Source organism: Drosophila navojoa, chromosome 4, assembly GCF_054131105.1.
Source record: "Drosophila navojoa isolate 15081-1374.11 chromosome 4, UAZ_NAV_1.0, whole genome shotgun sequence".
NCBI lineage: Eukaryota > Metazoa > Arthropoda > Insecta > Diptera > Drosophilidae > Drosophila > Drosophila navojoa.
This window is the reverse complement of record NC_142892.1, coordinates 1,365,061-1,392,293: the sequence shown is the minus strand read 5'-3', so window position 1 is coordinate 1,392,293 and position 27,233 is coordinate 1,365,061. Positions and strand designations below refer to the sequence as shown.

The 27,233-nt window shown below is 46.7% G+C and overlaps 3 protein-coding genes across 10 annotated transcripts in view; 2 read left to right on the top strand and 1 right to left on the bottom strand.

Moving 5' to 3' along the window:
• The window catches only part of LOC108650361 (uncharacterized), a 48,803-nt gene extending 36,857 nt beyond the window's left edge, over positions 1–11,946 (top strand). Inside the window, exons 3-4 of one of the 4 annotated variants that reach the window (XM_030386507.2) lie at positions 8,639–9,166; positions 9,444–11,946. In XM_030386507.2, the coding sequence (XP_030242367.2) occupies positions 8,639–9,166; positions 9,444–11,539 (2,624 nt within the window). In that variant the 3' untranslated portion in view covers positions 11,540–11,946. Of the gene's footprint in view, positions 1–8,635; positions 9,167–9,443 lie in introns of those variants that run through there. The other 3 variants (XM_089259092.1, XR_016196650.1, XR_016196651.1) reach the window with 3 other exon arrangements.
• A 369-nt stretch (positions 11,947–12,315) lies between these two features.
• Positions 12,316–27,233, bottom strand: part of drpr (multiple EGF like domains draper) — a 100,492-nt gene continuing 85,574 nt past the window's right edge. The window contains exons 1-12 of one of the 5 annotated variants that reach the window (XM_089260382.1): positions 26,831–27,221; positions 17,629–17,953; positions 17,404–17,567; positions 17,195–17,320; positions 16,282–16,528; positions 15,180–16,216; positions 14,604–14,810; positions 14,045–14,542; positions 13,680–13,988; positions 13,458–13,604; positions 13,308–13,340; positions 12,316–13,190 (exon numbers count right to left, since the gene is read on the bottom strand). In XM_089260382.1, the coding sequence (XP_089116508.1) occupies positions 12,940–13,190; positions 13,308–13,340; positions 13,458–13,604; positions 13,680–13,988; positions 14,045–14,542; positions 14,604–14,810; positions 15,180–16,216; positions 16,282–16,528; positions 17,195–17,320; positions 17,404–17,567; positions 17,629–17,747 (3,138 nt within the window). In that variant the 5' untranslated portion in view covers positions 17,748–17,953; positions 26,831–27,221 and the 3' untranslated portion in view covers positions 12,316–12,939. Of the gene's footprint in view, positions 13,191–13,307; positions 13,341–13,457; positions 13,605–13,679; positions 13,989–14,044; positions 14,543–14,603; positions 14,811–15,179; positions 16,217–16,281; positions 16,529–17,194; positions 17,321–17,403; positions 17,568–17,628; positions 17,954–26,830; positions 27,222–27,233 lie in introns of those variants that run through there. The other 4 variants (XM_089260383.1, XM_030386503.2, XM_089260384.1 and 1 more) reach the window with 4 other exon arrangements.
• LOC115563475 (uncharacterized) lies at positions 18,391–19,920 on the top strand. Its single transcript, XM_030386508.2, has 2 exons — positions 18,391–18,745; positions 18,820–19,920. Exons 1-2 carry the CDS (start codon positions 18,582–18,584, stop codon positions 19,727–19,729), a joined length of 1,074 nt encoding a protein of 357 aa, XP_030242368.1. The 5' UTR covers positions 18,391–18,581; the 3' UTR covers positions 19,730–19,920.

Here is a 27,233-nt window from a genome sequence, read left to right as displayed (position 1 = left end):
AAGCTGGCAGCGCTGCAAGGCGAGTGCATGCCAAGCGTGCATAAAGAGTTGGCCTGGCTGCTGCAGTTGCTCTGTTAATTCACACATATTATTGTTGGTTGTGGCCAAATAAAACAAACAAGCTAAACGATGATCTGGTCCAGCGGGCTTACCAAAGGGGTCTGCAGATGCGAGAAATGTGAATGAGGGGCAGTAAGAGTCTAAAGAGATTTGAAGAGCAGAAGAGCAGGGATCTGCTGTTGAGTTAGATTTAAGAGGATTATGTCTATTTATAGGTCAAATTTGTAAACAAATGCTATAAATGGATTCTTGAGAAAGAACTGTTGGACGCTCCGAATCAATCGACGCTTTTTCATTCAAATTTTAATTGAATAACTTTTGTTAAGTCTTCAAGTTTCAGCATAAAGAATGCTCTGAACTAGGCTCCAACTCTTCTCTTACAAAATATATATATATATTCCAGTTATATCTTGAGTCCAAGTCTTTACCCAGAAGCTACAGTGCTTTATCTAGATAGTTGAGAATTCGCATTTGTTGCCCCAAGTCAAATGTGGCAGAGCATCAGCTGCCCATCAAAGCCACCTGCATACGGTGGTGGTGGCAGTGGTGCTGGTGGTGCTGGTGGTTGGTGGCCCACCCAACCGCTCTTTATAGAATCTTGAAAGCGTGCCGTGGCAGCTGTCCGTCCCTCCGTCCGTTCGTCCGTCCGTTCGTCTGCCTGCTCGTAGGTGCCTGAAGGTGCGCAGGCAATAAATTTCGATTACATAATTTGTAAATTGTTATAACCCGGTGAAATTACCATGAAATCTTTCACAAAGGCATTACGAAATCTGCCACTTCTGCTGCTGCCTTGCCAGCTTCATAAAGTTTTATGGCGTTTGACTCTGTCTTTTGTTTCTTTTCCCCCCTCCCACCCCCCCATCTTTTGAGGAGCATCTAACAATAATGCGCTTTGGTTTCGCCATGTTAGCCATGAAAGGAGGCCCAGGCATTTGAGTCGGAGTTGGAGTCGGAGTCGGAGCCTCGTCCGCTGCTTCCTGCTTGGGTGGGCTGTACCAGTAAAAAGTAAAGGGGGGTGGGCGTGGCTCGTGTTACGCATCGTTGCATAGATGATCTTCTTTATTTTCATTTTGTTTCTCTCCCATTTTTTTTTGCTCTCTGGTTTAACTTTTGTTGCTGCGATTAGTTTTTATGCTCGGGCACTTGAATTTTCCATTCGATGTGGCCACCAAATACCAAATAGCCAATTCCATTTCTAATTATCAGTGCCACGCCCCCCACCATGTGCCATGTCCATCTCCATGTCCTGCCTATCTGTGGGCAAATTGAATGCCAGCCAGCTAGCATTTGTGGCTGCTTATCTCGTCTCTTATCACAGCGACTGAGGCTGCGGCTGCTCCTGCTGCTGCTGCCGTGCCGCGTCCTGCGGCCATAAATCAACAGCCAATTACAATAAAAATTTATCATGCACAATAAAAAATGCGTCCAAGACGCTGAAATAATTTACATGGCGCATTTTTCACATTTCTCAAGCGCAGCAATTGGAATTTATAACAATGTCCCCAAAGGGAGCCAATCCGCCGCCTCCTGCTGCTGCCACTCCTCCTCAGCTCCATCTTCGTCTTTCGGGTTTTTGCTATTCAGCAACAATGAAATTTTAATAAAGCGCGCGGCACGGGCCACAAAGCAAACGGTATTGGTCTAGGACTTGGCTAACTTCTATAGAATAGAGACACCCTCTCTAGAAGAGAGATGCCTGACATCGTGTCACGATACACGACACAGGACACCGGCACGAATGAGATAGATTTTTATAATAAATTATCTGGAATTAAGTATGTAAGATGGCAAATGTGTCGTGCTAGCTCGTGCTTTTCGTGCCCCGATGTGTCAATTCGTACTAGTTAAGGCTAGCTAGCACTCACAAGAGCTCTAGCTGAGTCGTGCTAATAATAACAGCAGGAGCAGGAGCTGGAGCTGAGATGTAAGAGCTCCTGCTATGCAAGGCTGAGTCCTGTCAACTCTTGATATCGAATAACTCGTGCTAACTCGAACTTATTCGCATTGAGGTACAAGAAGTTCTGCCAACTCGTGTTAGCTCGAGAGAGAGTCGTGCTTTCTTATGCTATGTCGTGACAGCTCGTGCTAGGTCCTGCTGCATGCTCGTGTCAGCTCGTGCTAGAGCATATTGAATCGCTCTCTTAAGGCAAGTCGTGTCTATTCGTGTTTATAGTTAATCTCAACTCGTGCTAGCTCGTGATTCGTGCTCACTGATCAAGAATCGTCTTAACTTATGAGGAATCTTTCGTATGGATTCCTTAGGACTCCACACTCATTAGCTCGTGCCGAGACACCTCAGCTCGTGTTCGTGTTTTCTCGTAATCACTCTATTACTTCATTTTACTCATTTCCTCGTGCTCTCATTAAGGCACATTTGGGGCCATCTCTAGCGCGAACAATAGGTTTGAGTGCACGTGCTCGACTGCACGACACTTGGCGACATATTTGCTGAAGTGACTAAAGTGCAGCCTCCATCAGCCATCAGCCACCAGCCACCAGGCCCCACTGCATCCACCTGCCCCAGCTCAGTTGGCCCCATCAGCTGGGCAGCAAATCAAATGCGTTGTGGCGCATTTCCGTTTCCGTTTCGGCTGCCGGCTGCACTTGTTGGGCTAGGTTCGGGCTTTAAAATTCTTTTTGGGCTTCCAATTTATGTGAGGCCCGCAGCACTCGCTGCCTTTTGCTTTGATGTAGCTCCGCATGCCGGAATGCCCTCCCTCAACGCCAGCGGCGCCTCCCCCACCTGCTGCCTACGCTTTTCTTTGGCCAAGCATTTCACAGTTTTTCATGGAATGTTTTTTTGCGCTCGTATCTGCTCCTGCTCCTCCTGCTGCTCCTGCTGCTCCTGCTGCTGCTGTCCTTTGACGCTTATCGTGCGTCTCCTGCTGCTCAACTTCAACCTACTGCCTTTGTCAACCGCTGTGTACCTCCCCCCTCTCCCTCTCTCTCTCTTTCCCCCTTCTGCGCCCTCATTTGTCTTTTGTTAACTTGATTTTCGACTGCCTGCTATCGAGCATATGCACGTGGAGTGGCGTATCCTTCAAGCTGGTCACTGAGCCTTCCATACACACGCACTTGCTGTCCCTCCTCCTGCTCACTCCCCTTTTCCCTCTCTCTCTCTCTCTCTCTCTCTTTGTATCTGGCGGTTTCTTCAAACAAAAGCCGCTCACTTTTGTGGCCATAGACAGTTTCTCTGTGGAGGACATCCTGACCATTTGCTGGCTCTACAGTTCATTGCCATGAAGTGGCTTCATCTTTGAGTCGTGTCCTTAGTGCATTAAAGCTCCAGGGAGGATGACAACTCACTTAGCCTGACCTTAACTTGAAGACAGTTTAGGCCTATTTATGATTGAATTTTAATTGAAGTAAGACTTTAATAGAGACTCGTTTTAATGAGAGATTACTGTAGTAAAAGTTACCTATTAATTGAGTTTTTTAATAAGGTATATTATTGCCTAACTTCCATATGAACTGTAAATATATATATAAATGAAGTAGAAATATAAATTAAACATTCAATGCCTATAAAAGATAATTTTGGCTTAATCAGCGGGCTTTCACGAGTTTTGGCTACTATAAATTAACGAGAATATAATTTGCGGCTATTTTTTATTGCACAACTAAACAATAATGGAAATGAAATGAAAACTTTTCCAGCTTGGGCTGGCTGGAGCAACTTTCTCGCTCCGCTTTGACTTCTGTTCGGCTCGCGCGGAGACGTTTAAATTTATGAACGTCATAAAAATCATATTTTTGTGGTTTGTTTAAGGCGCGTCCGAGGTGGGGGTAACCACAAAATGGGGCCATAAATATTTAAAAGCGCTTAAGCATAGACAAAACGAGGCGAATGCCACAAAGGCAACGCTTAAATTTTATTGCGCCGCCCAAGAGACTGCCCCTGCCTCTGCCCCTGCGCCTGCCCCTGCTGCAGGCACCTGCCAGCAGGCCCAGCAACTGGGCAACTCCTTGCTTCAGAATCAAGTCAATAAAAATTCAAATTGATTTTTGATCGCACCTATTCCAAGCTGGGATGCCCACCCAACAGGCAGTTCACATTAAAATGCCATCAAATTGGCTTAAGTAGCTGCCTCTACCGCTGCCTCTACCTCTGCTCCCATCTCTCTCTCTCTCTCTCTCTCTCTCTCTCTCTCTCTCTCTCTCTCTCTCTCCCTCTCTTCCCTCCCTTTTCGTAACGCGATGCGCGCTAATTGAAAATCTGCAAATGACTGAAATTTGTGTAAATTATTTTGTGCATAAATTTGCGCATTTCATGGCCGTTGCAGGTCTTCGTCGAAGGCTGGAGGGAGGGCGGCAAGAGCGGGGTATAGCTCTGTTAAGTCTATAAGCCATGTCGGTCTACTGACTTGTTGACTCGTTGACTCGTTGGCCCCTTGTCAACAGGGATTTCGGTGCCTGGCACCTACTCGCAATCGCCCCATCTGACAATCGAACAAGTTTATGACGATTTTTATGAGCTTAGCGCGTCTGCACGTTGCTGATGCTGATGTTGTTATAGGTCGCATACCCTGTAATAAAAATTATCATAAAGGAGTGAACGTTGGATTCGTATAGATAGATAGAAGCAGCAGTCACTCTCTCTCTCTCTCTCTCTCTCTCTCTCTCTCTTTCTCTCTCTCTCTCTCTCTCTCTCTCTCTCTCTCTATCTATCTATCTCTCTTTCTCTCGCTCTATCTGTCTCTGTCTGCTCAGTCTCTGATGCAGTCTGTTTTCCTTTCTGTCTCTGTCTCCGTATGTCGATGACTTTACACTCTCTCTCTATGTGATTTTTCTCCCTTCTATAACTTTCTCTTGCTGCCCTCTCCTTCTCTTTCTCTCTGTATCCTCAATATACGTCTCTGCGACTTTTTCTATTAGTAATTCTGTCTCTATTTTATATTCTAATATATCTCTCTTTCTCTCAGTTCGTCTCTCTATCTCTCTCTCTCTCTCTGTCTCTGTTCGTCCTTCCTCGAATTCAACTTCCCATTTTCGCTCCGCTCCTCCCCTCTCTCCTCACTCTCTCTCTCTCTCTCTCTCTCTCTCTCTCTATCTATCTCTCTTTCTCTCGCTCTATCTGTCTCTGTCTGCTCAGTCTCTGATGCAGTCAGTTTTCCTTTCTGTCTCTGTCTCTGTCTCCGTATGTCGATGACTTTACTTTCTCTCTCTATGTGATTTTTCTCCCTTCTATAACTTTCTCTTGCTGCCCTCTCCTTCTCTTTCTCTCTGTATCCTCAATATACGTCTTTGCGACTTGTTCTGTTAGTAATTCTGTCTCTATTTTATATTCTAATATATCTCTCTTTCTCTCAGTTCGTCTCTCTATCTCTCTCTCTCGCTCTCTCTCAGCTCTTGCTTCCTCGAATTCCACTTCCCATTTTTGCTCCGTTCCCCCCTCTCTCCTCACTCTCTCGCTCTCTCTTTATCTCTTTCTATCTCTCTCTTTCTCGACTCTTCTAGGGTATCTCCTAGTCACTCCACTCAGCCAATGGCAAGCGCCACTTGTTGTGTGGCATTTATGTTTATGTTCGATGGCCTCTCGTTAAATTCTTGATGCGCTCCTGCAGCATTTTAATTTACGGCACACTCAACAGGTGAGAGCAAGAGAAAGCTATATAGACAGAGACAGAAATAGATGTAGAAAAGCTAATAAAAAGTTAGATGATTGAAATCAATCTTATTTGCTTCAATGCCTATGTTTGCATTTGATTTAAGCTGTGTTTTATTATGTTTGCTTCTTCTTCTGCTTCTTCTTCATCTTGTCATTGGTAAGTGTAGCAACGCATGTTGGCCGTTACGCTTTAAGCCATTTCCATTTTACAGTTGCTTGGCCTACAGCTAAACGATTGAGTGTATGTGGAAGGGGAAGGGGAAGGGGAGGAGGAGGTAAAGCGTATGGGGCAGATGGGGCGGCTTTGTGGCATGTCCATGTCGAGTTGCCATGTTTAGTTGCAATTAAAATGCTTTTATCTTATTAGCGAGCGAGACAATCGCAATGCCATTTGTTAGCCAAGTTAACAGCGCAGAGTTCAATTTCCCATGTGCCCAGAGCGCAGAGAGAGTTTAGCTTTTTGGCCAGAGATAAAGACTGACAGAGAGAGAGAGAGAGAGAGACAGAGAGAGAGAGAGAGGTGGAGAATTAGAGATTCAAAGTGTTTCCCAGACGCCCAGTTGCCCAGATTCCCGGCTGGCTAATCACATGCACCTCCAATCAATTCCAAGCGCCTTTTATGCCACCAGCTGCGGCTGCGGCTGCGGCTGCGGCTCTGCCACAACTCACGGCGTCCCCATTTGCCCGCTTCGATTGAATTATTATCGCCGCCTGCCAAACGGCTAAATGTGGCATCAGCTGCCGCTGCTGCTGCTGCCGCTGCTGCCGCTGCTGCCGCTGCTGCTGCTGCAGTTGCAACTTGGTCAAAGCCTTTTTGCCGCCGTCAATGCCCCAGTGGCATTCCATGTTGCTGCTGCCATATTCGGCGGCAAGTTGCAAAACAAATTTGTCAATGTTTTTGCCAATTTTGGACCGGGCGCCGCATGTGGCATATTTTTTCTCAATCATCTCTCTCTCTCTCGCCCTCTCGCCCTCTCTCTCTCTCTCTCCATCTGGACATTAGCTAATTTGGCAGCCCGCCTGCGTTTAATTAGCCGACCGCAACAACTGTTGCAACCCGCAAGTTTTTGCCTTGCCACACTTTCAATTTCTGTGCAACGTCTGTGGTGCCACGCCCCTGTGGCACAGCTCACGTCGCAGCCATTAAAGGCCGCTGCCTCACGATCTTGCGCGCTCTCTCGCTCTCGCTCTCTGCTCCGCTTCTCTTTGAATGACTTGCCTGCCCACCTGCCCCTGGCCAGCCCCTGCCCGCCCTGCTGCCGCCCCCTGACCCTGACCGGCTACACCCCCTTTGCAATCCTCGCACGATCTGCCAGCTCTTCCTTTTGATTAGCTCTCTGGCCAGCGGCATACCCTCACTGACTGACTGACTGACTGACTGACGGATTGACGCTCCGACTCTTGACTCCAACTCTGACATTGAGTGCCGCCCGGCTTGCAAAGGTCGTTAAGGCCAGAGCCGCTGGCTCTGTGGCTGAGCTGCAGGGCCTTATCCTTTCTGCGCCTTCTCGTCAAGCCTTACTTATGGGGCTATACGCTGGCGAGAGGGTATATAAGCTATGTCACTCAGTTTGCAATTGTAATTGATGAAATGCAATCTAGCTTTAACTTTCTTCCTAGATAATTGATCTCTGATGAATAACCAATGAATGATCCAATGGTAGGGCTTATCGATAACTTGGGTAACTCTTCTAATACAGTGATCGATAATAATGGTAGGGCTTATCGATAACTTGAGTAACTCTTCTAATACAGTGATCGATAATAGTATCACACTTGCTGGTTTCGTACTCTGATTCAAAGCTCAGACTCAAGCTGAATTCTTAGGGTATGCAGCAGTCGTTCACACTCACAGATAAATTCGTTATAGAAGGAGTGGACGAGAGAGAGAGAGAGAGGATGGGTAACTGGGAAACTGGGGAACTGTGAGTGAGGTAGCTGCAAGTCGGCGATTGCTGCTCTTCGTTCGCCGTTCGCTGCCCGCTCAAACAATATTCGATTGTTGTTGTTGTTGGTATTTTTGTGAAATACCGTCACGTTTTAACATTTTACTACTCACTTCTGGCACGTTGTTGCCATTGAGCAGATCAGTTTTGGAATTTTATTGGCCACGCTTCTTGCGTATCTCCTGCTGCTCCTGCTCCTGCTGCTGCTGCTGCTCTTTGTTGCTGTTGCCGTTGCTGTTGCGCCTTCGCCTTCGACTTAGCCTTTGCGCTGATCTTGGCCTTGATAGCGCATATAAATGTGGCCGAGACTCTGACTGCGGCTGCAACTGCAACTGCGGCCGGGCCAGGCTCAGAGGTTGACGTTTATATTGGCGAATATTTTAAATATTCCTTGTGGGGGTGTTTGCCGTCTGTGCTTATTGCAGCATCTCTGCCCTGGGACTGATGTTGGGTATATTCGTTGTCAGGTAAAAGTTGATAAAGCTCCGAAATGTTGAGTGAACTTGAACTGGAATGGGAATTGTAGCAGAATTTTCTGAGAATATATAATTCCAGTTGGATTTTGTGCAAGGAATCAGATGATCAAGTAGCCCCATTCCACAAAATGTTCAATTGAACTAGTAAAACTGAACTGGAATTGAGTGTAGTTCATTAGATATAGCTCCCAGATGAAAAATTGAACTAGATGTGAGCTATAGTCGAACGAGAATTGGACTAGAATTGAACTGGAATTCATAATGCCAGTTGGTATTAGTGCAATGGATCATATGAACCAGTGAACTAGAGCTGAACTAGAACTTTCAAGTAAAATAGAATAGACTGCGAACAAGTCCCAAGTCAGGGCTAAGACTGCAGCCCCGCTCTTCCCGAAGTACCTGTAATTCATCGAGCATAGGGTATCTCTTAGTCGATCACACGCAGCTTTGTGCACTCCCTAGTCCAATATAATTGGAATTTTTATGATCGAGTGCAAGAATTGACAAGCAGCTCATTAATGTGTGGTTTTATCTCTACTCCACAGCAGCCTCTACAGACACCGCCGCCGCCGCCTCCGCCGTTCCGCCCACTTATCGACAGCATGCAGAGGACGCTGCCGCGGCAGCAGCTGCTGGGCAGTTGCAGCGCAGTCTAGAGCAGCCGCAGTCGACGCAGGCGCAGCAGAACGATTACGTCTTAGAGGACACCACTCGGCGACTGCGAGCCCCGCCCCCTTTCTATTGCCCACTGCCGCTGACACCGCCGCCGGGCTACACGGAGCGACCAGCAGGCGTAGCAGCTGCTCCAACGCCGCCAGCGCCGCAGCCAGCGGCAGAGCATGCAGCAGCAGCAGCAGCAGCCGCAGCAGCAGCGCGTCAGCAAGCGCGACGTCGACGTCGTCTACGCGAACTGCAGCAGCAGCAGAGATTCGCAGCCAGCACCAACAGCAGCAGCAGCAGCAGCAGCAGCAGCAGCAACAGCAGCGAGCAGAGCAGCGTCAGCGACTGCGGCGGCGAATTAGGCAGCGCAGTCAGACGTCAGCGTCAGCGCAGGCGCAGCTCGCGAGGACTAAGGGGTGAGTTGACTCAGTTGAGTGAGAAAGTGAATCAGTTCATTTGAGTGAAATGAGTCAAATGAACTTGTGAGTGTTCTTCAAGCTGAGCAAGTGAACTTCCTTGGCGAACTAGTTCATTGCTTTATGAACACAGCCTATATAAATTAGCTGAGAGTGAAGTTCATTAGCTCATGCTGTCGTTCATCAGCAACTAGTTCTATTGAACTAACTTCTTACAGTTAGGATACTTTCAAGTCGAGTACTTATCCCCTCTCTCTCTCTCTCTCTCTCTCCTTAGATGCCTATTGTCCGGACTTGTTGCACGCATGCGCCTTGATCCTTCACCAGCAACAGCAGCCCGGCAGCAGCGACAGTTCCGTTGGTAATTTCACAGCCACGCCTCCACCCCCACCGCCTCCGCCTCCGGCGCCGGCAGAGAATCGAGCGGTACGTGACAGCATCGAATACAGCTCGGACTATGTGGAGATCGATGAGCTGCTGCTAGGCGCTGGCCCTCGGGCCAAGAGCACACCCCAGCTGCAGCATGCTGTAGGTCTCGAAGCATTAGAGATGGGTCAGAACCTGAGCCTGCGACGTCCTCGCATCTCGCTGACCTGGGTGCTGCGGGAGCAGCACCAGCCCAACCAGCAGCCCAGCAATGAGCCCGACGCACCAGAAGCCGCCCCACACGGCCACAAGGAGAAGGAGCCGCTGAGGCTGAGCAATGGACATGTGGGCGCAGCCGAAGCCGCCCCAGGTCCAGCTGCGCCGCCTGTGCAGCGCACTGAACCGGTGCCCACCCAGCTGGATGTGGGCAAGAAGCGCTATAGGGTCAAGCAGCTGCCCGGCGGCACGGAGCCGCTCAATGGTTACGCCACCACGCCCACCGCCCACCAGGCACCCGGCCACAGCAGTGGTCCGTTGGGCAGCCAGAAGTTCTTCAGCAACCAGAACCTGCTGGAGTACAAGGACAAGAGCGTGCGCAGTGGAGCGCCCGTGGCAGCGGCCACCACCAAGGAGCTGCTCTTCGTCTGCACGCCGCAGCGGGCGCCGCGGAGCGACGTGCACAGCGAGGCGCTGCTGTTGGCTCGCAAGCGCAACGAGATTCGCAAGAAGCTGGCGAGCCGGCTGCAGCAGGCGCGAGCTGCAGCAGGAGTCGTAGTGGGAGTAGGAGGAGCGGGAGGAGCAGCCGGCTCAGCGACTGCCTTGACCAACTCGGCAAGTGGCGATGCCCTGAAGTGCACCTACTCGGAGCCCAGTTTGGTGGCGGTCTCGGAGGGTGGTGCCAGCGGAGCTGCACCACAGCAGCAGCAGCGCCGGCACCGGCATCGCAAGCGTCGCGAGCGGGAGCGGAATCGTGTGCAGCGCTTTGGCTACGAGATCCAAAATGTGGATGAGTTTCTGTCACGCTGCTCGCTGTCCGCACCGGGCAACATACCCGTTGTCCTGGCCACGGCCAGCACGCTGTACCAGACGCGCCCCGGCGGCTACCAGTTGGAGATCCCCCTGCCCCTGGGCATGGTTGTCAATGCGGTCTTCAAGAACCAGAACTGGCTCTACGTGCAGACGCCGCACGCCGAGGAGGGCTACGTGGGCTACGCCTGCTGCCTGCCCCTGGGCATATTGCCCACGGGCAAGACGACGCCCTGCTGGGAGTCCAATGCGGACATCTTTCCACGGCCCTGCGGCAATATGACCGACTCGGAGAAGGAGATACGTCTGCGCGGCGGCACACGCTCCGATGGAGCGCGCACACCGCGCCAGTCCAAGCCAGTCGAAGAGCACAACAACAACAACAACAACAATAATAATAATCCGAGCAAGAGTCTGGTCTCCAATGGCGGCAGCCTGGCCGGCTCCTTGTACGGCGAGCAGCATGTGGACAAGCTCTACCTGCGCGCCGCCTCGCAGCCAAAGCTCGTGGAGAAGGCCTACGCGCAGCTGCGCTCCACCAAGCAACTGGGCTCCGGCTCGGCCTCAGTGCGCAGTGCCTCCAACGACGAATACGTGACGCTCCAGCAGCAGCAGCAGCAGCAGCGGACGACCAAGCAGCAGAGGCAGCCAGCGTCGCAGCCGGTGCGACGTCTGTCGAACGTTTCGTATATAACCAATGGCCACAATGGCCAGCATCTGCACCCAAAGAGCATTCCACAGCAGCACCAACAGCAGCAGCTGAGCGTGCTGCGACGACAGCAGCAGAACGGACTGCGCCAAACTCTAGTCGCCATCAATGCGGACTACATCACGGAGAGCATTGTCGTCCACAAGGGCGAGATTGTGACGCTCTGCGAGTGCCGCGAGTCCAAGGATCAGCGCCAATGGTTCTATGTGAAGACGCGAGACGGACGCGAGGGCTTCATACCAGCCGAGGTGGCCGGCCATGGTTATCTGTAGACTGAAGGAAGTTGCCCTCGCCCATGCAAAGCCTGCAGATATTCAAGGCTCTGCAAGGACAGACATATTTATATGCATTTGTGGAAGAGTCACATAATATTTCCATTAAGTAATACAAATTAGCAATATCGTGTGTATTTTAATATAATCCCTCGTTTCGCGTACGCTTTTAGAATCTACATAGATGTAATCTGTGCTATGGGTGTATATGTACATGTATTTATTTAGCATTTAGTCTATGCAATCGCAACTTGCAACACAAATCAAAGACAGACACAACACAACACAATGACAACGACACGTGGAAAACGAAACGAAACACTATTTATACAAACAAACAGGAAAAAATATTGTACTTGATGCTTCTACTAAATAATTGGATTAAATAAATAAACATATTAAACGAACATGAAATCTCTTTTAATTCGTCGTCCGATGTCTGTTAAAATTCGCTGTTAAAGTTGCTCGAAGCGAATCCGTCAAAGGCGTGCGGCGGCTGCTCGTCGCGACGTTTAGCAATCCCAAAAACTGCTAAAATACCAGGCGAACAGCAATCAGCAGCAGGCAGCTGCACTAAAGAAAAATTATAAGTGTGGCATACTTTCGGGCGGGCCATTTAAAGACAGCCAAATGCTGCCCAGCCCCGGTCGAACTTACAGTGCTGCCCATTAACAGTCGGCTGTTTGCATCTATCGTATTCCCAATGCAACCCTGCTTTCTTTAGTCTGGCAGCGCTGCACTTTCTGTTATTTTCAAATTCAAATTAAAACCTCAAATTTTATGGGGTAATTCAACTTTTATTATTCATTTGACTTTGAAAGGCAAATTGGTAGGCTAACTCACTACGATTTATAAAGTATATATATTTTAACTACAAATATTCGAGCTACATTTCAATGAACAATTTGACATTTTAAAATATTTTGGCCAATTTCAATCCATCTACTATCAATTCTTACATTCATTATATTCTTGGCATATCTTTGAGTTTAACATACTTTATATTTTACAAATATATTGCTGATGAAAATATATAGTTATTATATGCCTAAATATCTGATACTTTTAGGTACTTCTTACTTATTTAATATATATATGTATATATATATATATAAATGTATATGTATATGTATGTATAATTATTGATCGACCTAGTTTGTTTGTATATGATAGACCTAGTGAGCAACTTTTCGTGAATACATTAAAAAAATAAAACATTTACAAGAAATAACATAAGGGATTGAAATACATATTTTCACAACTTTTGAGCAAAAATGCATTTTACACATATGTATGTATCGGAAAAGCACGAAAAACATGCACACTACTTGACAACATAATAAATTATCCTAACATTACAAACGTCTTCAAATATCGTGAACTAAAGTCTTGACTAACGCCTATTTGTGCAGCTCTGGGCTGGAACTGGGCGATGCTGTTGAGGCGTCATCCATATTGATATTGTTGAAACTTTCGTGCTGTGGCTCCGGCTCAGTTGGTGGCTCGGGCTTCTCCAGCAACACGGTCATGTTCTTCACATTGCTGGGCTTCTCCTCGTCGTGGTTAATGTTCAGCAATGTGTCGTTCATGCGATGATAGTGCGGCTTTTGCGAAGTGCTGGGACGTGAATAGTCCAGGTGATCGTACTCATCTGCGAAGAGATTGAACACAATTGATTAGAAATGACATATTGGAGCTGACGACACAAAAAACTGCTGGGCGGGCCACAGTCATCTCTAGCTACGACAAACACTGAGCAATGGCTTACCCTCCGGAAATAAGACTTTGTTATAAATTTTCACTGCATTATGGCGAATGTGTGCATGCGAAATGAGGAATATATGTGTATGTATACATGTTATATGCGCAGAAATAGTCTTTTGATATTTTAGCTTTACAGGATGACTGTAATACTCACCGGGATCCTTGTAGCCCTCCTTGTGCTTGATCTCGTCGTAGACATGCTCCTCCTTAAGCATGTCATTGTACACATTCGGATTGGTCAGGTCCGCATTCAAGTTCTTGTTCAGAAGCTCGTGATTATACTGGATGGAGTAGCTGCCCACTGAAAAGAGATAAGGAAATGTGTGAGTCTCGGGATAGTCGGCAGGCTCTACATGCGGAGCGCATTGGAACCCACCTTTGCTGCTGGCATTGGAATCGTCACCATAGTCCGTGCACAGTGAGCCGTTCTGGTCCAAGTTGTTCATCTTGGGCCGCAGGTGGTTGGGCAACAGGCTGGCCTCCGCTTGCATGCCATAGACGGGATTGTCAAAGTTGTGATTGGGAGGCCAGCCGGATCCAGCCGGGTTGTGCGTGTACTGGACATGTGCTATTTCCGTCTTCAGATTGGACACGCGTCGGCGGTAGTAGAAGAGGACTCCGAATATGATGCCGATGAAGAGGAGCACTAGGAAGATCGTGCTCACAGCCACGCTCGCATTATTCGCTGCGGAATCAGATGCGATTAGTACAGGAAATCTTTCCCGTTAGCTTGCTACTCACATTCAACGTGCTCGGCCACGCGCTGCGAGGCTATCAGCTCGTCGCAGTTGGCGCCGGTGTAGCCGCTGCGGCACACACAGCCCTCGGCGGCGTGGCACTGGAAATTGGATGAGGGGCAGGCGCAGGGGTTCATGCAGTACTCGCCGTAGAAGCCTTCGGGGCAGATGTAGTTGCAGTGATCGCCCATCCAGCCGGGCAGACAGATGCAGTGGCCATCGTTCTTGCGGCAGTTGCGGTGGTGCTGGCAGCGACACCGCTGCGTGCAGCCCAGGCCGTAGGTGTCCTGGGGGCACGACTGGTTGCAGTTGGAGCCCGTCCAGCCGGGCAGGCAGGCGCACTGCCCGGTCACATGATTGCACTCGCCGCCGTGCTCGCAGGTGCACTGCAGCTTACAGTTGGGCCCGTACAGGCCCGGCGGGCAGGCGTGCTCACAGGTGAGCCCCAAGTAGCCGGGTCGGCAGACAACCTCGCCGGTAATATGGTCGCAGGTGGCGTTGCCTGGCAAGGATCAAGTCGAGACTGGTTAGAGAGCCAATGTACGCATTCAGGATCGCCTTACCATGCATGCTGGCGGGGCAGCGCTCCTTGCACTCCATGCCATAGAAGCCATCGGGGCAGGGCTCGGCGCAGTCGTCGCCCGTCCAGCCGGGCGCACAGATGCAGTTGCCGGTCTCCGAGTCGCAGGAGGAGTTGTTCAGGCATCTGCAAACTTGATCACAATTCTCACCATAGTAACCGCTCGGACAGTTCGTCTCGCAATGAACGCCTTGGGTTCACATTCACAATTTCGGGGCGATTTCAGATAAACAAACGAGTGCAAAACGGGAAACACAAATTAAGATAAAACAAACGAACGTGTGCGGAGATGGGGCGACAGAGGATCAGTGATATGGCTCGAGTGGGTGGGTGAAGCAATGTACTGAATATGGAATATAATACAACTATGCAAGTGTGTGTGTGCCTTAGCATGCATGGATAGGGATAGAAATGTAATCTCATCAGCACTGGAAAGGACGGACGTCAGTGACTGACAGATTAGATATCTGATTGGGAATTCGTGTTAATGAGCAAGCGATAGTGAGTGTATGATATGAGCTGGAGTAGTTTGTGGTAGAGGTGGGGTGTGATTGGGTACCTCGCCAGCCCTGCTTGCAGATGCAGCGACCGGTGGCCGCCTCGCAGGCAATCGTGTTGTACTTGTCGCACTGGCAGAGGTGCGCGCAGTCCAGTCCGAAGGTGTTCGGCTCGCACTTCTGCTCGCAGTGGCGGCCCGTCCAGCCGGCGGGGCAGGTGCAGGTGCCGTCGATGGGATTGCAGGAGGCGTTGTTCTGGCACTCGCAGCTCTGGCGGCAGCCCTCGCCGTAGTTGTTGAGATCGCAGGGCCTGTCGCACTTGTTGTTGCGCCAGCCAGCCGTACAGAGGCACTGGCCCGTCTCCGGGGCGCACTTGGCGCCGTTCTGGCAGTCGCAGCTGAACGCACAGTCCTGGCCGTAGGTGCCCGCCGGGCAGCTCTGCTCGCACTTGTCGCCGGTGAAGCCGGGCGCGCACAGGCAGGTGCCATTCACGGCGGAGCACTTGGCCCCGTTGCGGCAGTCGCAGTTCTGCTCGCAGTTCAGGCCGTACTTGAGGAAGGCGCAGGGCCGATCGCACTGGGCGCTGCTCCAGCCAATGCTGCACTCGCAGCGCCCCGTCTCCGGGTGGCACAGATCCGTGTGCTCCATGTCGCACTCGCAGGTCTTGCTGCAGTCGGAGCCCCACTTGTTCGGCTCGCAAATCCGCTGCTCGCAGCGCTCGCCCTTCCAGCCGGGCGCGCACTGGCACTTGCCCGTCGGACTGCAGCCGGCGTCGTTCTCGCAGTTGCACCGCTCCGTGCAGTTCACGCCGTAGGTGTTCAGCGGGCACTCATCCATGCACACCTCGCCCATGTAGCCCGGCGGGCACTCGCAGCGGCCGGTGATGTGGTGGCAGGGCGCGTCGTTGTAGCACTCGCAGGAGAGCTCGCAGTTGAGTCCGTGGCTGCCCGTCGGGCACTTGTTGGCGCAGACGTCGCCCGTCCAGCCGGCGGTGCACTCGCAGGCCCCGTTCTGTGGATCGCACTTGCCGTCGTTCTGGCAGCGGCAGTCCTCCTCGCACTGGGCGCCATGCTTGCCGTCCGGGCAGCGCATGTCGCATCTGATGGATCGAAGCGTCACATTAGTCTCGATTAGTCTCAGTTAGCACGGGGCTTGCCCACTTACAGGGGACCCGTGAAGCCGGGCGCGCAGGAGCACTTGCCGGACACGTGATCGCAGCTGCCGCCGTTCTCGCAGCGACAGAGCTCCGCGCACTTCTCGCCGTACCGCTGCGGCGGACACGTCTCCGCGCACCTCTCGCCCGTGTAGCCCTTCGCGCACTCGCACTGGCCCGAGTACGGCTCGCAGGTGGCGTTGTTCAGGCAGTCGCACTTCAGCTTGCAGTCGATGCCATAGAGTCCGGGCGAGCAATCTACCGGAGAGTTTACGGTTTACCATTTACGCTCAACGTACACACAACACAATGTGCGCTCGCTATTGCATATATATACACATATACATATCTAGATCATTTTGTTAGTTATCCGCGGCACAGCAACCAACTAAATACACTTCCTTGAGCCGCCGTGTGGGTGACAGCTGTGCCCTGAGCCCGTTTGTTAAGAAAATATAGAGCGCGTGGAAGTGTGCGTGTGCCAAGTGAGGAATTGGTGTGTGTGTGTGTGTGTGTGTGTGAGTGTGGAAGGATTATTAACAAAGAACTAAAGTATAAAGCATTGCCAATAAACAAAAGGAACTGTGCCAACCGCAGGAAAGCTGCGCCTGGCCAAAGTCTGAATACCCTTGCAGAGCTTGATTGTACAACGGTCATCTAATCAGACGTACTAAACTACTTAATCTACACACACAGGTAACCAGGTGCAGATTACTCAGGCAATCTGTGGTTCATTTATAGAGGCCGACGTGAACGTCCGCAAGAGTATTCGAGGCCAAGCAGGAAATGTTAGATTCGCGCACCCAAGGCAGTTCATTGCAGTTAACGGGACACACATAGAAGCACACACTAGCATGGGGATTAGGCTACGACAAGTACTACAGAAGCGTTATCTACCCAATACACATAAAACTTGAAACGAACTTATGTTGCAGGCGGGTCCTCCGTAGCCCTCGATGCACTTGCACTTCTCGGGCGCGACGCACCGGCCGTGCTGGCAGGGTTCGCTGCAGTGCGGTATGCACTCGTTGCCGCTGCGCACATAGCCATCTGCAACAGGAAGAGGAAGAGAGGAATGCATTAGCATCAGGTGGCAGGGATCAGGGGGTGGGTGTCTCTGGTGCAGCACTCACCACAGCAGTCGCGCACAATGCGCGTCTTGGGCACGATCTGGGTCTTGTTCACGATGCGATGCCTGATGCGGTAGGTGGGGCAGCTGGGCGGTATGCTCAGGCACCAGGTGGAGCCGCGCTCCTGGAACGACTGCAGCTCCGTGACGACCACCTCCACATCGTAGCTAGAAGGAAATACGTCAATTAAACACCTTTTCTCTTTCGGGGCGAGGGCGTGGCACTTACTTTTCGCGCTTCTTGCATACATTGGGTCCTTCGGGCGCCTCAATGCTCAGCTCAATGCTCTCCGACTGAGCCAGCGCCAGCAATGCCAGCAGCATCAGACCGCTCCATGTCCAGCTCATGCTAGCAGGCACTGTCTCTGTGTGTGTGTGTGGGTGGGTGGATCGTTGTCTCTTGTCTTTCTTATTCAGTTGCTGTTCCCGCTAGTTGCACTTGCATCAGCATCGAACTGGACTCCCGATGCGACTGCGACTGCGACTCTTTGCAAGCCAAGCTCGATATGAATGTGACTCAGTGGCAGTTTAATCAGCTGCAGTCGGCGACAAAGCTGGAACGAACAAAGCAGATATATACAATGCACTCGTTCAATATTGTTTATATTCTATATACGTTTAAGCGATTCAGTCAGGATTGATGTAGTCCACTCAGAATGCCAAAAGTTTCTGTATATACTTTAGTATTTCTTCTTGTAGTCTTTCATTTCCTTCCAAGATTGCCATATCAGTTATTGATTGGGCAAACAAAAAGAAAGTTCCCCCAATGACCGACAACACATCACATAGGTAACATATACCAATCCCGCGTCGTTGCATAAGTTCTATTCTCTCTTCTCTCTCGCATACAATGGCAAGAGAACAGATCCAACACTTGTTATGAAGGACGACTCAGGTTTCAATCTCAATCTGCTTGGCTTTGGAGTAAGTGTTATGGTAAGTGCTAGTGCTTTGCTCAGCTCACACAAGCAGTAGGCTCTGCGTTTGTTGCACTCACAAGTCAACACAGACAGCACTCGAAACTCAACTAGAAAAGCCAAATTCCAACACAGCAGAGAAGCTGTATCAAGAGCCGAAAATAAATCACATTTTCTATTAACAATTGACGCAGCTAAAGGCAAGTCACGGTCAATGAACACGTCCGCTACCATTGCCTAGAGTCTGTGAGTGAGTCGAGTGTGGATGATGCAGAAGCAACGCTCTCCCTACACTGGCGGCGGCTTCAATCTGCAGCAGCTGAAGGCGACCACGTTCAACAAGGCCGAGATGGCCAATGGAAGGCCGTTCCTGGCGCAGCTGGCGCACCAGGTGCAGGTGCAGCAGCGGCCGCAGCATCATCTGAGCGGGTGAGACACGCAATGCCACCTCCATTCATTTCTGTTTTCTCTCCTAACTAGCTGACCCCCACCCACCCACACAGCTCGCCCCCTCAGTCGATGGGCTTCCTGCCCGGCAAGAAGACTCCGCACTCTGCCCATGCTGCATACGACCGCGGCCACGCCGCACCAGACCATGGACCGTGCATCGGCACCTCGCGCAGCTACAATTCGATCTCCAACTACAACGGCGCCTACGAGGGCGAACTGCCCATAAACCTGATCAAGATGGGCAATGCGCCGATGACTGGCGACTGCTGTGGCATGAGGCACTTGCCACATGACGAGGGCCACAACGACAACAACACCCTGGACCACTTGGACAAAATGGGCGGCATGGGTCACATGGACATGGAGAATATGAACAGCATGAGCAACGTGGGTCACATGGGTCATGGAGGTTATGGGGCGCCCATTGCGCACATGGACAGCATGGACAGCGGCAAGACTTATCAGAGCGATACGGATTCGGAGACCGAGTACAGTCAGCATATGCAAAGCGTTGACGCCATCAATGGCGAGCCGACGCGTTGGCGTCGCGCCTTCGACTTCCTCAAGTCCGGGATGCCGCCGCATCGGCAGGAGCGCATGGAGGCCGTGCTGCAACGTTGCTGCGAGAGCACCTTCTTCAACCATCTGCTCCTGGTGCTGCAGCTGTTCAGCATCCTGTTCGGCGGCCTGCTAATGCAGAGCCTGCGCCTGGGCACCAATCTCGGCCAGCTGAACTTTCGCCTATGGCACTGCAAGTTCCAGCTGCGCACCTTCCAGCGCCAGCTGCTCTGGCGCATGGCCAATGCCAAGGGCAACGACGCCATGCTCTTTCTGGGCGTGATGCTCGTCTCGCCGTGGCTGTTCCTCCTCAGCCTGGTCGGATTTTGCATCTCGTTCGTGTTTCACTTCAAGGAAGGCGTCGGCATCATCCTACGCTATCTGCGCGTACAGATGCTCAACTAAAACCAAAGGGAGGCGAGAGAGAGGGCGCAATAGGAGAGAGGAATATTGTACAGAGAGAGAGAGAGAGAGAGAGAGAGGGAGGGAGCCTTTGATTATATTTTAAATTCTAAAGCAATGCAACTCTTTTAGTGCGTCTTACATTTGTGTCTACCCCACACACACACACACACACACACACACACACACACATAATTCTCTATATATTGTTTTTTCCGGCTAAAATCAATATATGCTATGAATGAGTAAAACACGATCTTTATTTATATACATATACAACTGAGTCAGATTCCCGCCTCAAGGTCTGGATAACTAAACCCAATCGGGCTTGGTAGAATACGATATTCGCTCTTCTAAGTCCAGAGCTGCCTTGACCTTGAGCTCATTCTCATTCTGAGTTGGATTTCGATCAGGTTGCTTCATGACAGCACGCTGAGCCATTAGAGAGTGAGAGTTAGAGAGAGAGAGAGAGAGAGAGTATTATTATAATGTGATGTTTGAGCTCCTTAAAAATCGATGAGTGCGAGTCTCTTGATTCTAGACAAAGCTGAGAGCTTTCAATTAGTAAATTTATTGACAACTGTTTGAAATTGGTTACAGAGGGAGTGAGGCTGAGTCTCCCACACCCTCAGCTCGGACCAGCTGTTATTGGCAGCTGATTCAAGATGCATTCAGAGTCTTGCACATGTTTCATGTGCTATTATTGCCTCCGCCGTAATGTCTGCAATTCGAACTCTGCACAGCTCGTCACAGCAGTTTGCAATGCGCAACTAATTTGGGTTATGTTTTCCATGAGAACGGAATTGAAGCGCAATTAAATTGAGTTCCATACATACGCTGTATACATATATAAATAAATAAATATATGCTTATGTACATACATACTCGCAATGCTATGATATGCAGAGAAACAAAAGAGCTTCCGCTCGTGAGCAACAGCAGCAATATGAGTGGACGCCATTTCCCTCTTCGAGTGCCCCTCTCAGCGGCCTTTCAATTTCACTTTCAATTGTATGTATATGTATGCATGTGTGTATATATATATATTTATAATAGATGCATTAACTAGATTATAATATGCGTCATTTATGCATTTGAAGACAAATTTGCTTTACGCTAATTGAATTCAACTGCGAATTTGTTCAGAGTGTCCAAATGTAAATCTCGCCTCGAGCTCTCAAACTAGAGAGGGCTCAAGACGGAGCTTTATCAGCGCACGCGTCGCCGTCAGGATGTTGACGAATCAACGGGAACTATGACTGATTATTTATTTATTATTATTATTATTTTTATTATTATTATTATCAATAAAAGCAATGAGTTATGGGCACTTCAAGTTAATCTATACGATATGTTTATTCCTACTATATAGAGTGTTTCATATAACACCATATGAGTGCAATTCATTCATTGCATCTATTGCCAAGTATAATCAATTGAGTTATATTTATGAAAGAGTACCCAATTTAGGACATGTTGCCTAAGATTAAGATATTTAATACTATATATATAGAATATAGTTGAAAATTCAGCAGAAATATTTACTATCTTGTTAAAGTATATATAGTTTATATAATATACAAATTATACAGGTGAAATAGAGCACATTTTCATAGGCAAACACTGCTTATTACAGCCACTGACAGAGGGGCATGAAACATGCGACAAATATGTCAAAGTTTGTTTGTAATTAACGGTCATTAAATTGAATACGTGACTGGGCGTCAGCTATATATATGTATATATAAAAGGAAAACACCAAATACATACATACATTCATATTGTACTGTATATGCTAAAAACAATGTTTTTCCTAATTACAGTTATTCTGTGCAGGAATTCAATCAAAGCACTATCCAGCGTGAAATCTGTATTAAGTTAAGCTTGCATGACAGACATCGGCTTGTTGTTGTTGTTGTTGTTGTTTCTGTTTGCGTGTCAGGCTAGGGAATTTCATAAACTATGAAGAAGAATAACAAAGCTGGCAATGCACGTGCTGAATGCTTAATAATGAGACATGGGAACAGAACAATGCGGCCATTAAATCAATCGAGCTACGGCAAGGACACGCCACAGCCTTGAAAATCGAGTGATAATAGGGGAATCGAGGGAGGCAGCAGATAGCGCAGCAGACAAAGAAAATAAACAGAACTGACCTATCCGATAAACCCTGTGTCTGGTTAAACCGAAAACAATTCAGATAAACCCACAAACGAGTAAAGCGAGAGAGAGAGAGAGAGAGAGAGAGAGATTGTAGATTATACGCAAGAAAAACAGACCAAAGAGTAAATGTAATAAATACTTTAGAGAGCATATGGAAGTTAAGTATTACAGATAAGCAGGCAGACTATGTTAGCAGCACTCAAGATTTGTCTGTTGATAAATCTGTGTATTCCATATCTCTATTCCGGGCACCTGAGACTAAGACTAAGACTCTTGCTGACCTTTTGAGGCATCGCAAACAACTGATAGTAAATTACGTATAACCAAAGGAAATACATCAAGAGAGGTTTATATGTATATACATACATAATGCCTAATCCGGTCATGGACTCTTGCCAGCTACAACAACAACACTTTGCCATCAATTGGCTCACTCACTAAATGAAATATGAAAAAAAAAGTCCAAAAATGAAATGAGATTTCAGCAAAAGGTCGAGCGGTCAACTAAATATGTATGTAGTTGGGGGAGAGCGGAAGCTAAAGAGAGCGAGCGAGCGAGTGAGATAGAGCCACTGACAATCAATTTTAACATAAACATGGCAGATCTTACGTATGACAATGATATATGTATGATATTGAATAGCATTGTTGAGCAAGCACATATATAAATACATACATATATAAGATAACCTATTGATTTATAACATTATAGTATTATCATATTTTAAATAGTATTTTATAGATCTCATCTCGATCTTGCTATCTCTTCTACAATTCTGTTTTCTCTAAGATCTCAAGACAGATTTTAGCAGCACCTCATCTTCATTTCCTTACTTATATACTTTGGTTCCCCTGAGTCGTGTATATATTTGTATATAGTCAATATTGTTTGTATATATGGCACATATTTGTATATTTACATGTGTTAGTTTTATGAGCTAAAACGATAAGTAAATGGATGAATCAGCGCTGGCAAGCGAAAAAAAAAAAACCAACTAGCCGGCAAAGCGAATCTATTCATTATAGTGTCTGCCTCTGTAGGTGTATCTGTAGCTGTATCTGTCTTTGTCTCTTTATATGTACATATGTATGTATCTCTAGCTGTATTTGTAGTATATGCCATGTTTTTCTTTTCAATGGGAAATCGTTTAGCGTAGCCTCTGATTTAGTCATTCATTCAGCAATGGAAACATCTGGTTTGGGTTTTCGGATTATTTAATACCGTATGCTTGGACTTTTACTACAATTATGGTAATTAATGTTCGATGAACGATCGCTGTGGTTAGTCACTGAGCAAACGTGATAAGAGTTCTTAAGCGCGCAGTACAGTAGGGCGTTGCTTGGGTGGCCCCTATTTACCGGGCAAATAAGAAGTGATAATAAAATAAACGCAATATTCTGTAGCAATTTGTTGGTTCACTGCTGCTATGACCCATCACTGATACGAGTACAAGTAAATGTAAATAAACATACGTATATACATATATATACTTGCTGATCTATGGCTCGTCATTCGTCGTTGATTACCTGCTCTAGGAATATGTACATATATGCACTTTAAAAGCAATAAAATGGTCTGACAAAAGTATATACATATATAATATAAATATATCCATATGTATGTATATGAAGGAGCTACTCGAATAGCTACACACACTATTTATAGCAGCTTATCCAGAATATATATCCAACATGTCCAACTTGAAATGCAAAAAGAGAAATTTCAATTATACGCTAGTCAATTTTCTGACTAATTCCAGGAAACAACATCTTAAGAATACATTAAAGCGAAAAGAAATGAATACTCAAGTGTTCTAGCAGGCTATATAAATAGATTTCTGGATACATATGCATACATACATATATCAAGTTTTAGCAAGTGTTTCTACAGCTGAGCTTTGTTACAATTAGCTTGGAATTAGCTTAATCATATATCCCATATACGTATAAATACTTGGTAAAATCCTGAGTTGTTATTATTCTGTATTATTTCGATAATGGGTTATCTGGCGTGGGCGAACAAAGTAGCGCTCCTATATACATATACATTCTTTCACGATATGGCGCAGTTAATGCTTAACAAAGGCAAGTATAATGTACTTGAATGAAATACAGGGATGACGATATCAAAGTCCGAAGCGCAAATGTTTCACTGCGAATTGGAAATTTAAGACTATGAAATATTTAAGTAAACAAACGTTGCGAGCATACAGATACTCTAAAATATACAGTCAGCCCACAGCTAAAGTTCTCTTGGTAAGAGATATACATACATATGTATATAGACAGCTTAGACTCAAATAACCATAGCCATAGATATTATATAAACAAATGGACTGTACTTTTCACATATCTTATTTACAGTACATTTTCTGCTTACATTTTGCTTTGTTTTCCGTATATTTACAGAAATTTTGTCATTCAAATCATTTGTTTCGGACAGTCGTACTCCATAGCATGCAGTACGGAGTCTTATTGTGATGACTTGCTGTGCGCAGTGCAAAGTTCCAAGTTTTTGCTTTTGTCACTTGTCAATCAGAAGTGCAAAATGTGTAATCTGACACTCGGACTCGCTCGGGGATTTGTCATTAGCAATATCTGCAAAGTGAGCAGAAAATCGAAAATTGCAAATTTGTGCAATCAAAACGAAAAGTTTCAAGCTGTAAGAGTGCTCCAGCTGGGAATACACGACTATGAAATACCCAGGCATTAGCAAGCGCTGGGCTAACTGCGCAGTTTGGATTGAGAATACATACATATAACATAGCCCCACCAACTGCCACGTCTTCTTCTATCTGGTATTTACATTCTCACAAAACCATTTTCAGTGGAATCAGGTTAAAGTCAAAAGTTTTCCAGTGAAGAAATCGGCCAATCGATTCTTGAAAGTGACGAGTTGTTGTATTAAGATTATTATTAAGCTCCGATTGGGACAGATATCAGCTTTTGATAACGATTATGCAGCTATATCAATTTTGTGAAATGGTGCAAATAAAGGTTTGCACTTTGAAAGAGTTTTTATTATACTGCAGCAAGGCGTGCCTGGAGCTTATACATATATATGTACATATATTTATTTATCAACAAACTATGTACATACATATGTATAAAGCTGATAAATGAGCAATATACATGTAGTAGTAATGAGTAATTGTATCAACAAAGTTACAAGTTACCGTTACAAAGGCCACCTATGGATGCACTCTAGGAAATTGAAATAATTTGCCTAGCAGAATTTTTCACTTGAATGCTAATTATTTGCTGTTGATTGTTTTCTGTTTCCCCAACTCCGAAATTGAAAGGAAATGGCGAAAATCAGTGAGTGCATTTGAGAAAAACGACAACTGCATGTTTCTTATTGGAATATTAAGGCCTGGAATTGCTGTTTATCGTTGATTGAATGCAAATCTCGCGTAAAATTAATTCACATCATTCAACCAAAACAATTGGATAGGGCAACAAGCATTTATGTACATTAAAAATATACGAATGAATGTATGTATGTATATACACATATACATGCAAACATACATATATATGGCTTCAAGTGTATGTATGTATGTGTCAAGTTCTATTCCTATTGCAGTTGAAAACTGGTTATGATGCTCATTGAAGTTATTCCAGAGTGATGTCAGTAGCTAAATAATATAATATTAATAATAAGGTAATATATATAATATATATATATATAATATACAGTACATACATATACATACATACGACTGCATTGAATTGTATAAACAGTTGGAAAAGTGCTAAAAACTTCCAACAGGCGGCCGCATAGCGAAGTATATTGCGAGTAAATTGGCAAATAGCTGAGAATAAATCTCACACAGAATACAGAAAATAGAAAACAGACTACAGCTATGTCTCGTATAAATTAGACTAAGGCTGCTGTTGTTGTAGTCCAGCAAAAGCCAGCTGTTAATAGTCCTAAGTGTTAAGCTCATGCATTCACATACATACATACATACTTACATACCCACATAGATATTCATTTGCACACACAGGCACACGCACATATACATCAATGTATATTTCTTTGCAGGCTGCATGCAAACGAATAAACAGAGACGACTCAGATATACCCTGTAGCCAACTAGGAGCTGCTACAGCATGCATTTCAAATTACATCTGGGCACACATTATCTAACTCAATGTCATTTACCTCGAATTTTTGTTTGAGAAGAGATATCTTTTGTCTCTTTACAGTATAAACATGATAAGTATAAATTACTTTTGTCTGTTACATACACATGCACAAGTCTATGCATGCTCATTGGTCAGTGAGCATAGGGCATGCGACTGCTGCTGCCCACATGGCGGCGGTTGCATCTACATAGTTGACAGTTGATTTGATATTGCATTTGTTCTCTCGCTCTCACTCTCTCTTTTGCTTAAACAGTAACTGAGGCTGCTGAACAGTGACAGATGATTTATGCGGGCTTTGCAAAGGGATGATAACTGCGGCCAAGAGAGAAAGAAAGTCTGTGTTATTAGCTGTGCTTCACTAAGACGACATATTCGCAACTGCTTGACGCTTTCTACGCTGTCGCTTTGAGTGGGAGCAGCGAGCAAAGAACAAAGAGAAAGACTATAAAACGTAAAAGCGAAAACCAACAAGCAAACCGAAAAAACAGGTTTTAACAGTCTTTAAAGTGCTCAGCGCACAAAATAAGAACGTTAATTGACACGCATACTGTTGCGGAGACGATCCATAAGCAAACAGACTCACACAGACACAACTTGCATACATTTGTACATACACACATATAGTGACAACACACTCGAAAGCCCAAAAGCTAACTGGAACTTTCGTAAAGCATATCAACAACAACAACAGTACGCATTACGAAAGAAAACAAAGCATCCGATTTTGCGTCGTTTGCTATTTTTGGTCAGCTCAATGTACAAAATTGCAGATTTGCAATTAGTTTTTACCTTTTATTTTCCAGTTGATGAATATTCGAATAGTTCTCACTCAATATGTCTCAATGGAATGCACTCAATTAACACTCGAACTGCTTCACCAGAACATGGATTATTTTGATTTGAATTTGTATACACATATATACACATGTTCATATATATTTATATATTTGTACTCAAACTTGTTTTGGCACAAAAATTGCTCATACACATACACTAAAAAACACTTTTCAAACGCCTTAAAACGTAGCGCGTTGAATTAAAGACCAATTTACTACATTTAAATTAGTGAAAAACAAAATAATTGCATTTCTTTGCTAAGCTACATAAGTCACAAAACGCACAAATACACCGAACGCACGCACCGTACAGCGAAGAGTGTTTACGAGATACCACTGTTAAAAGACTCAGAAGC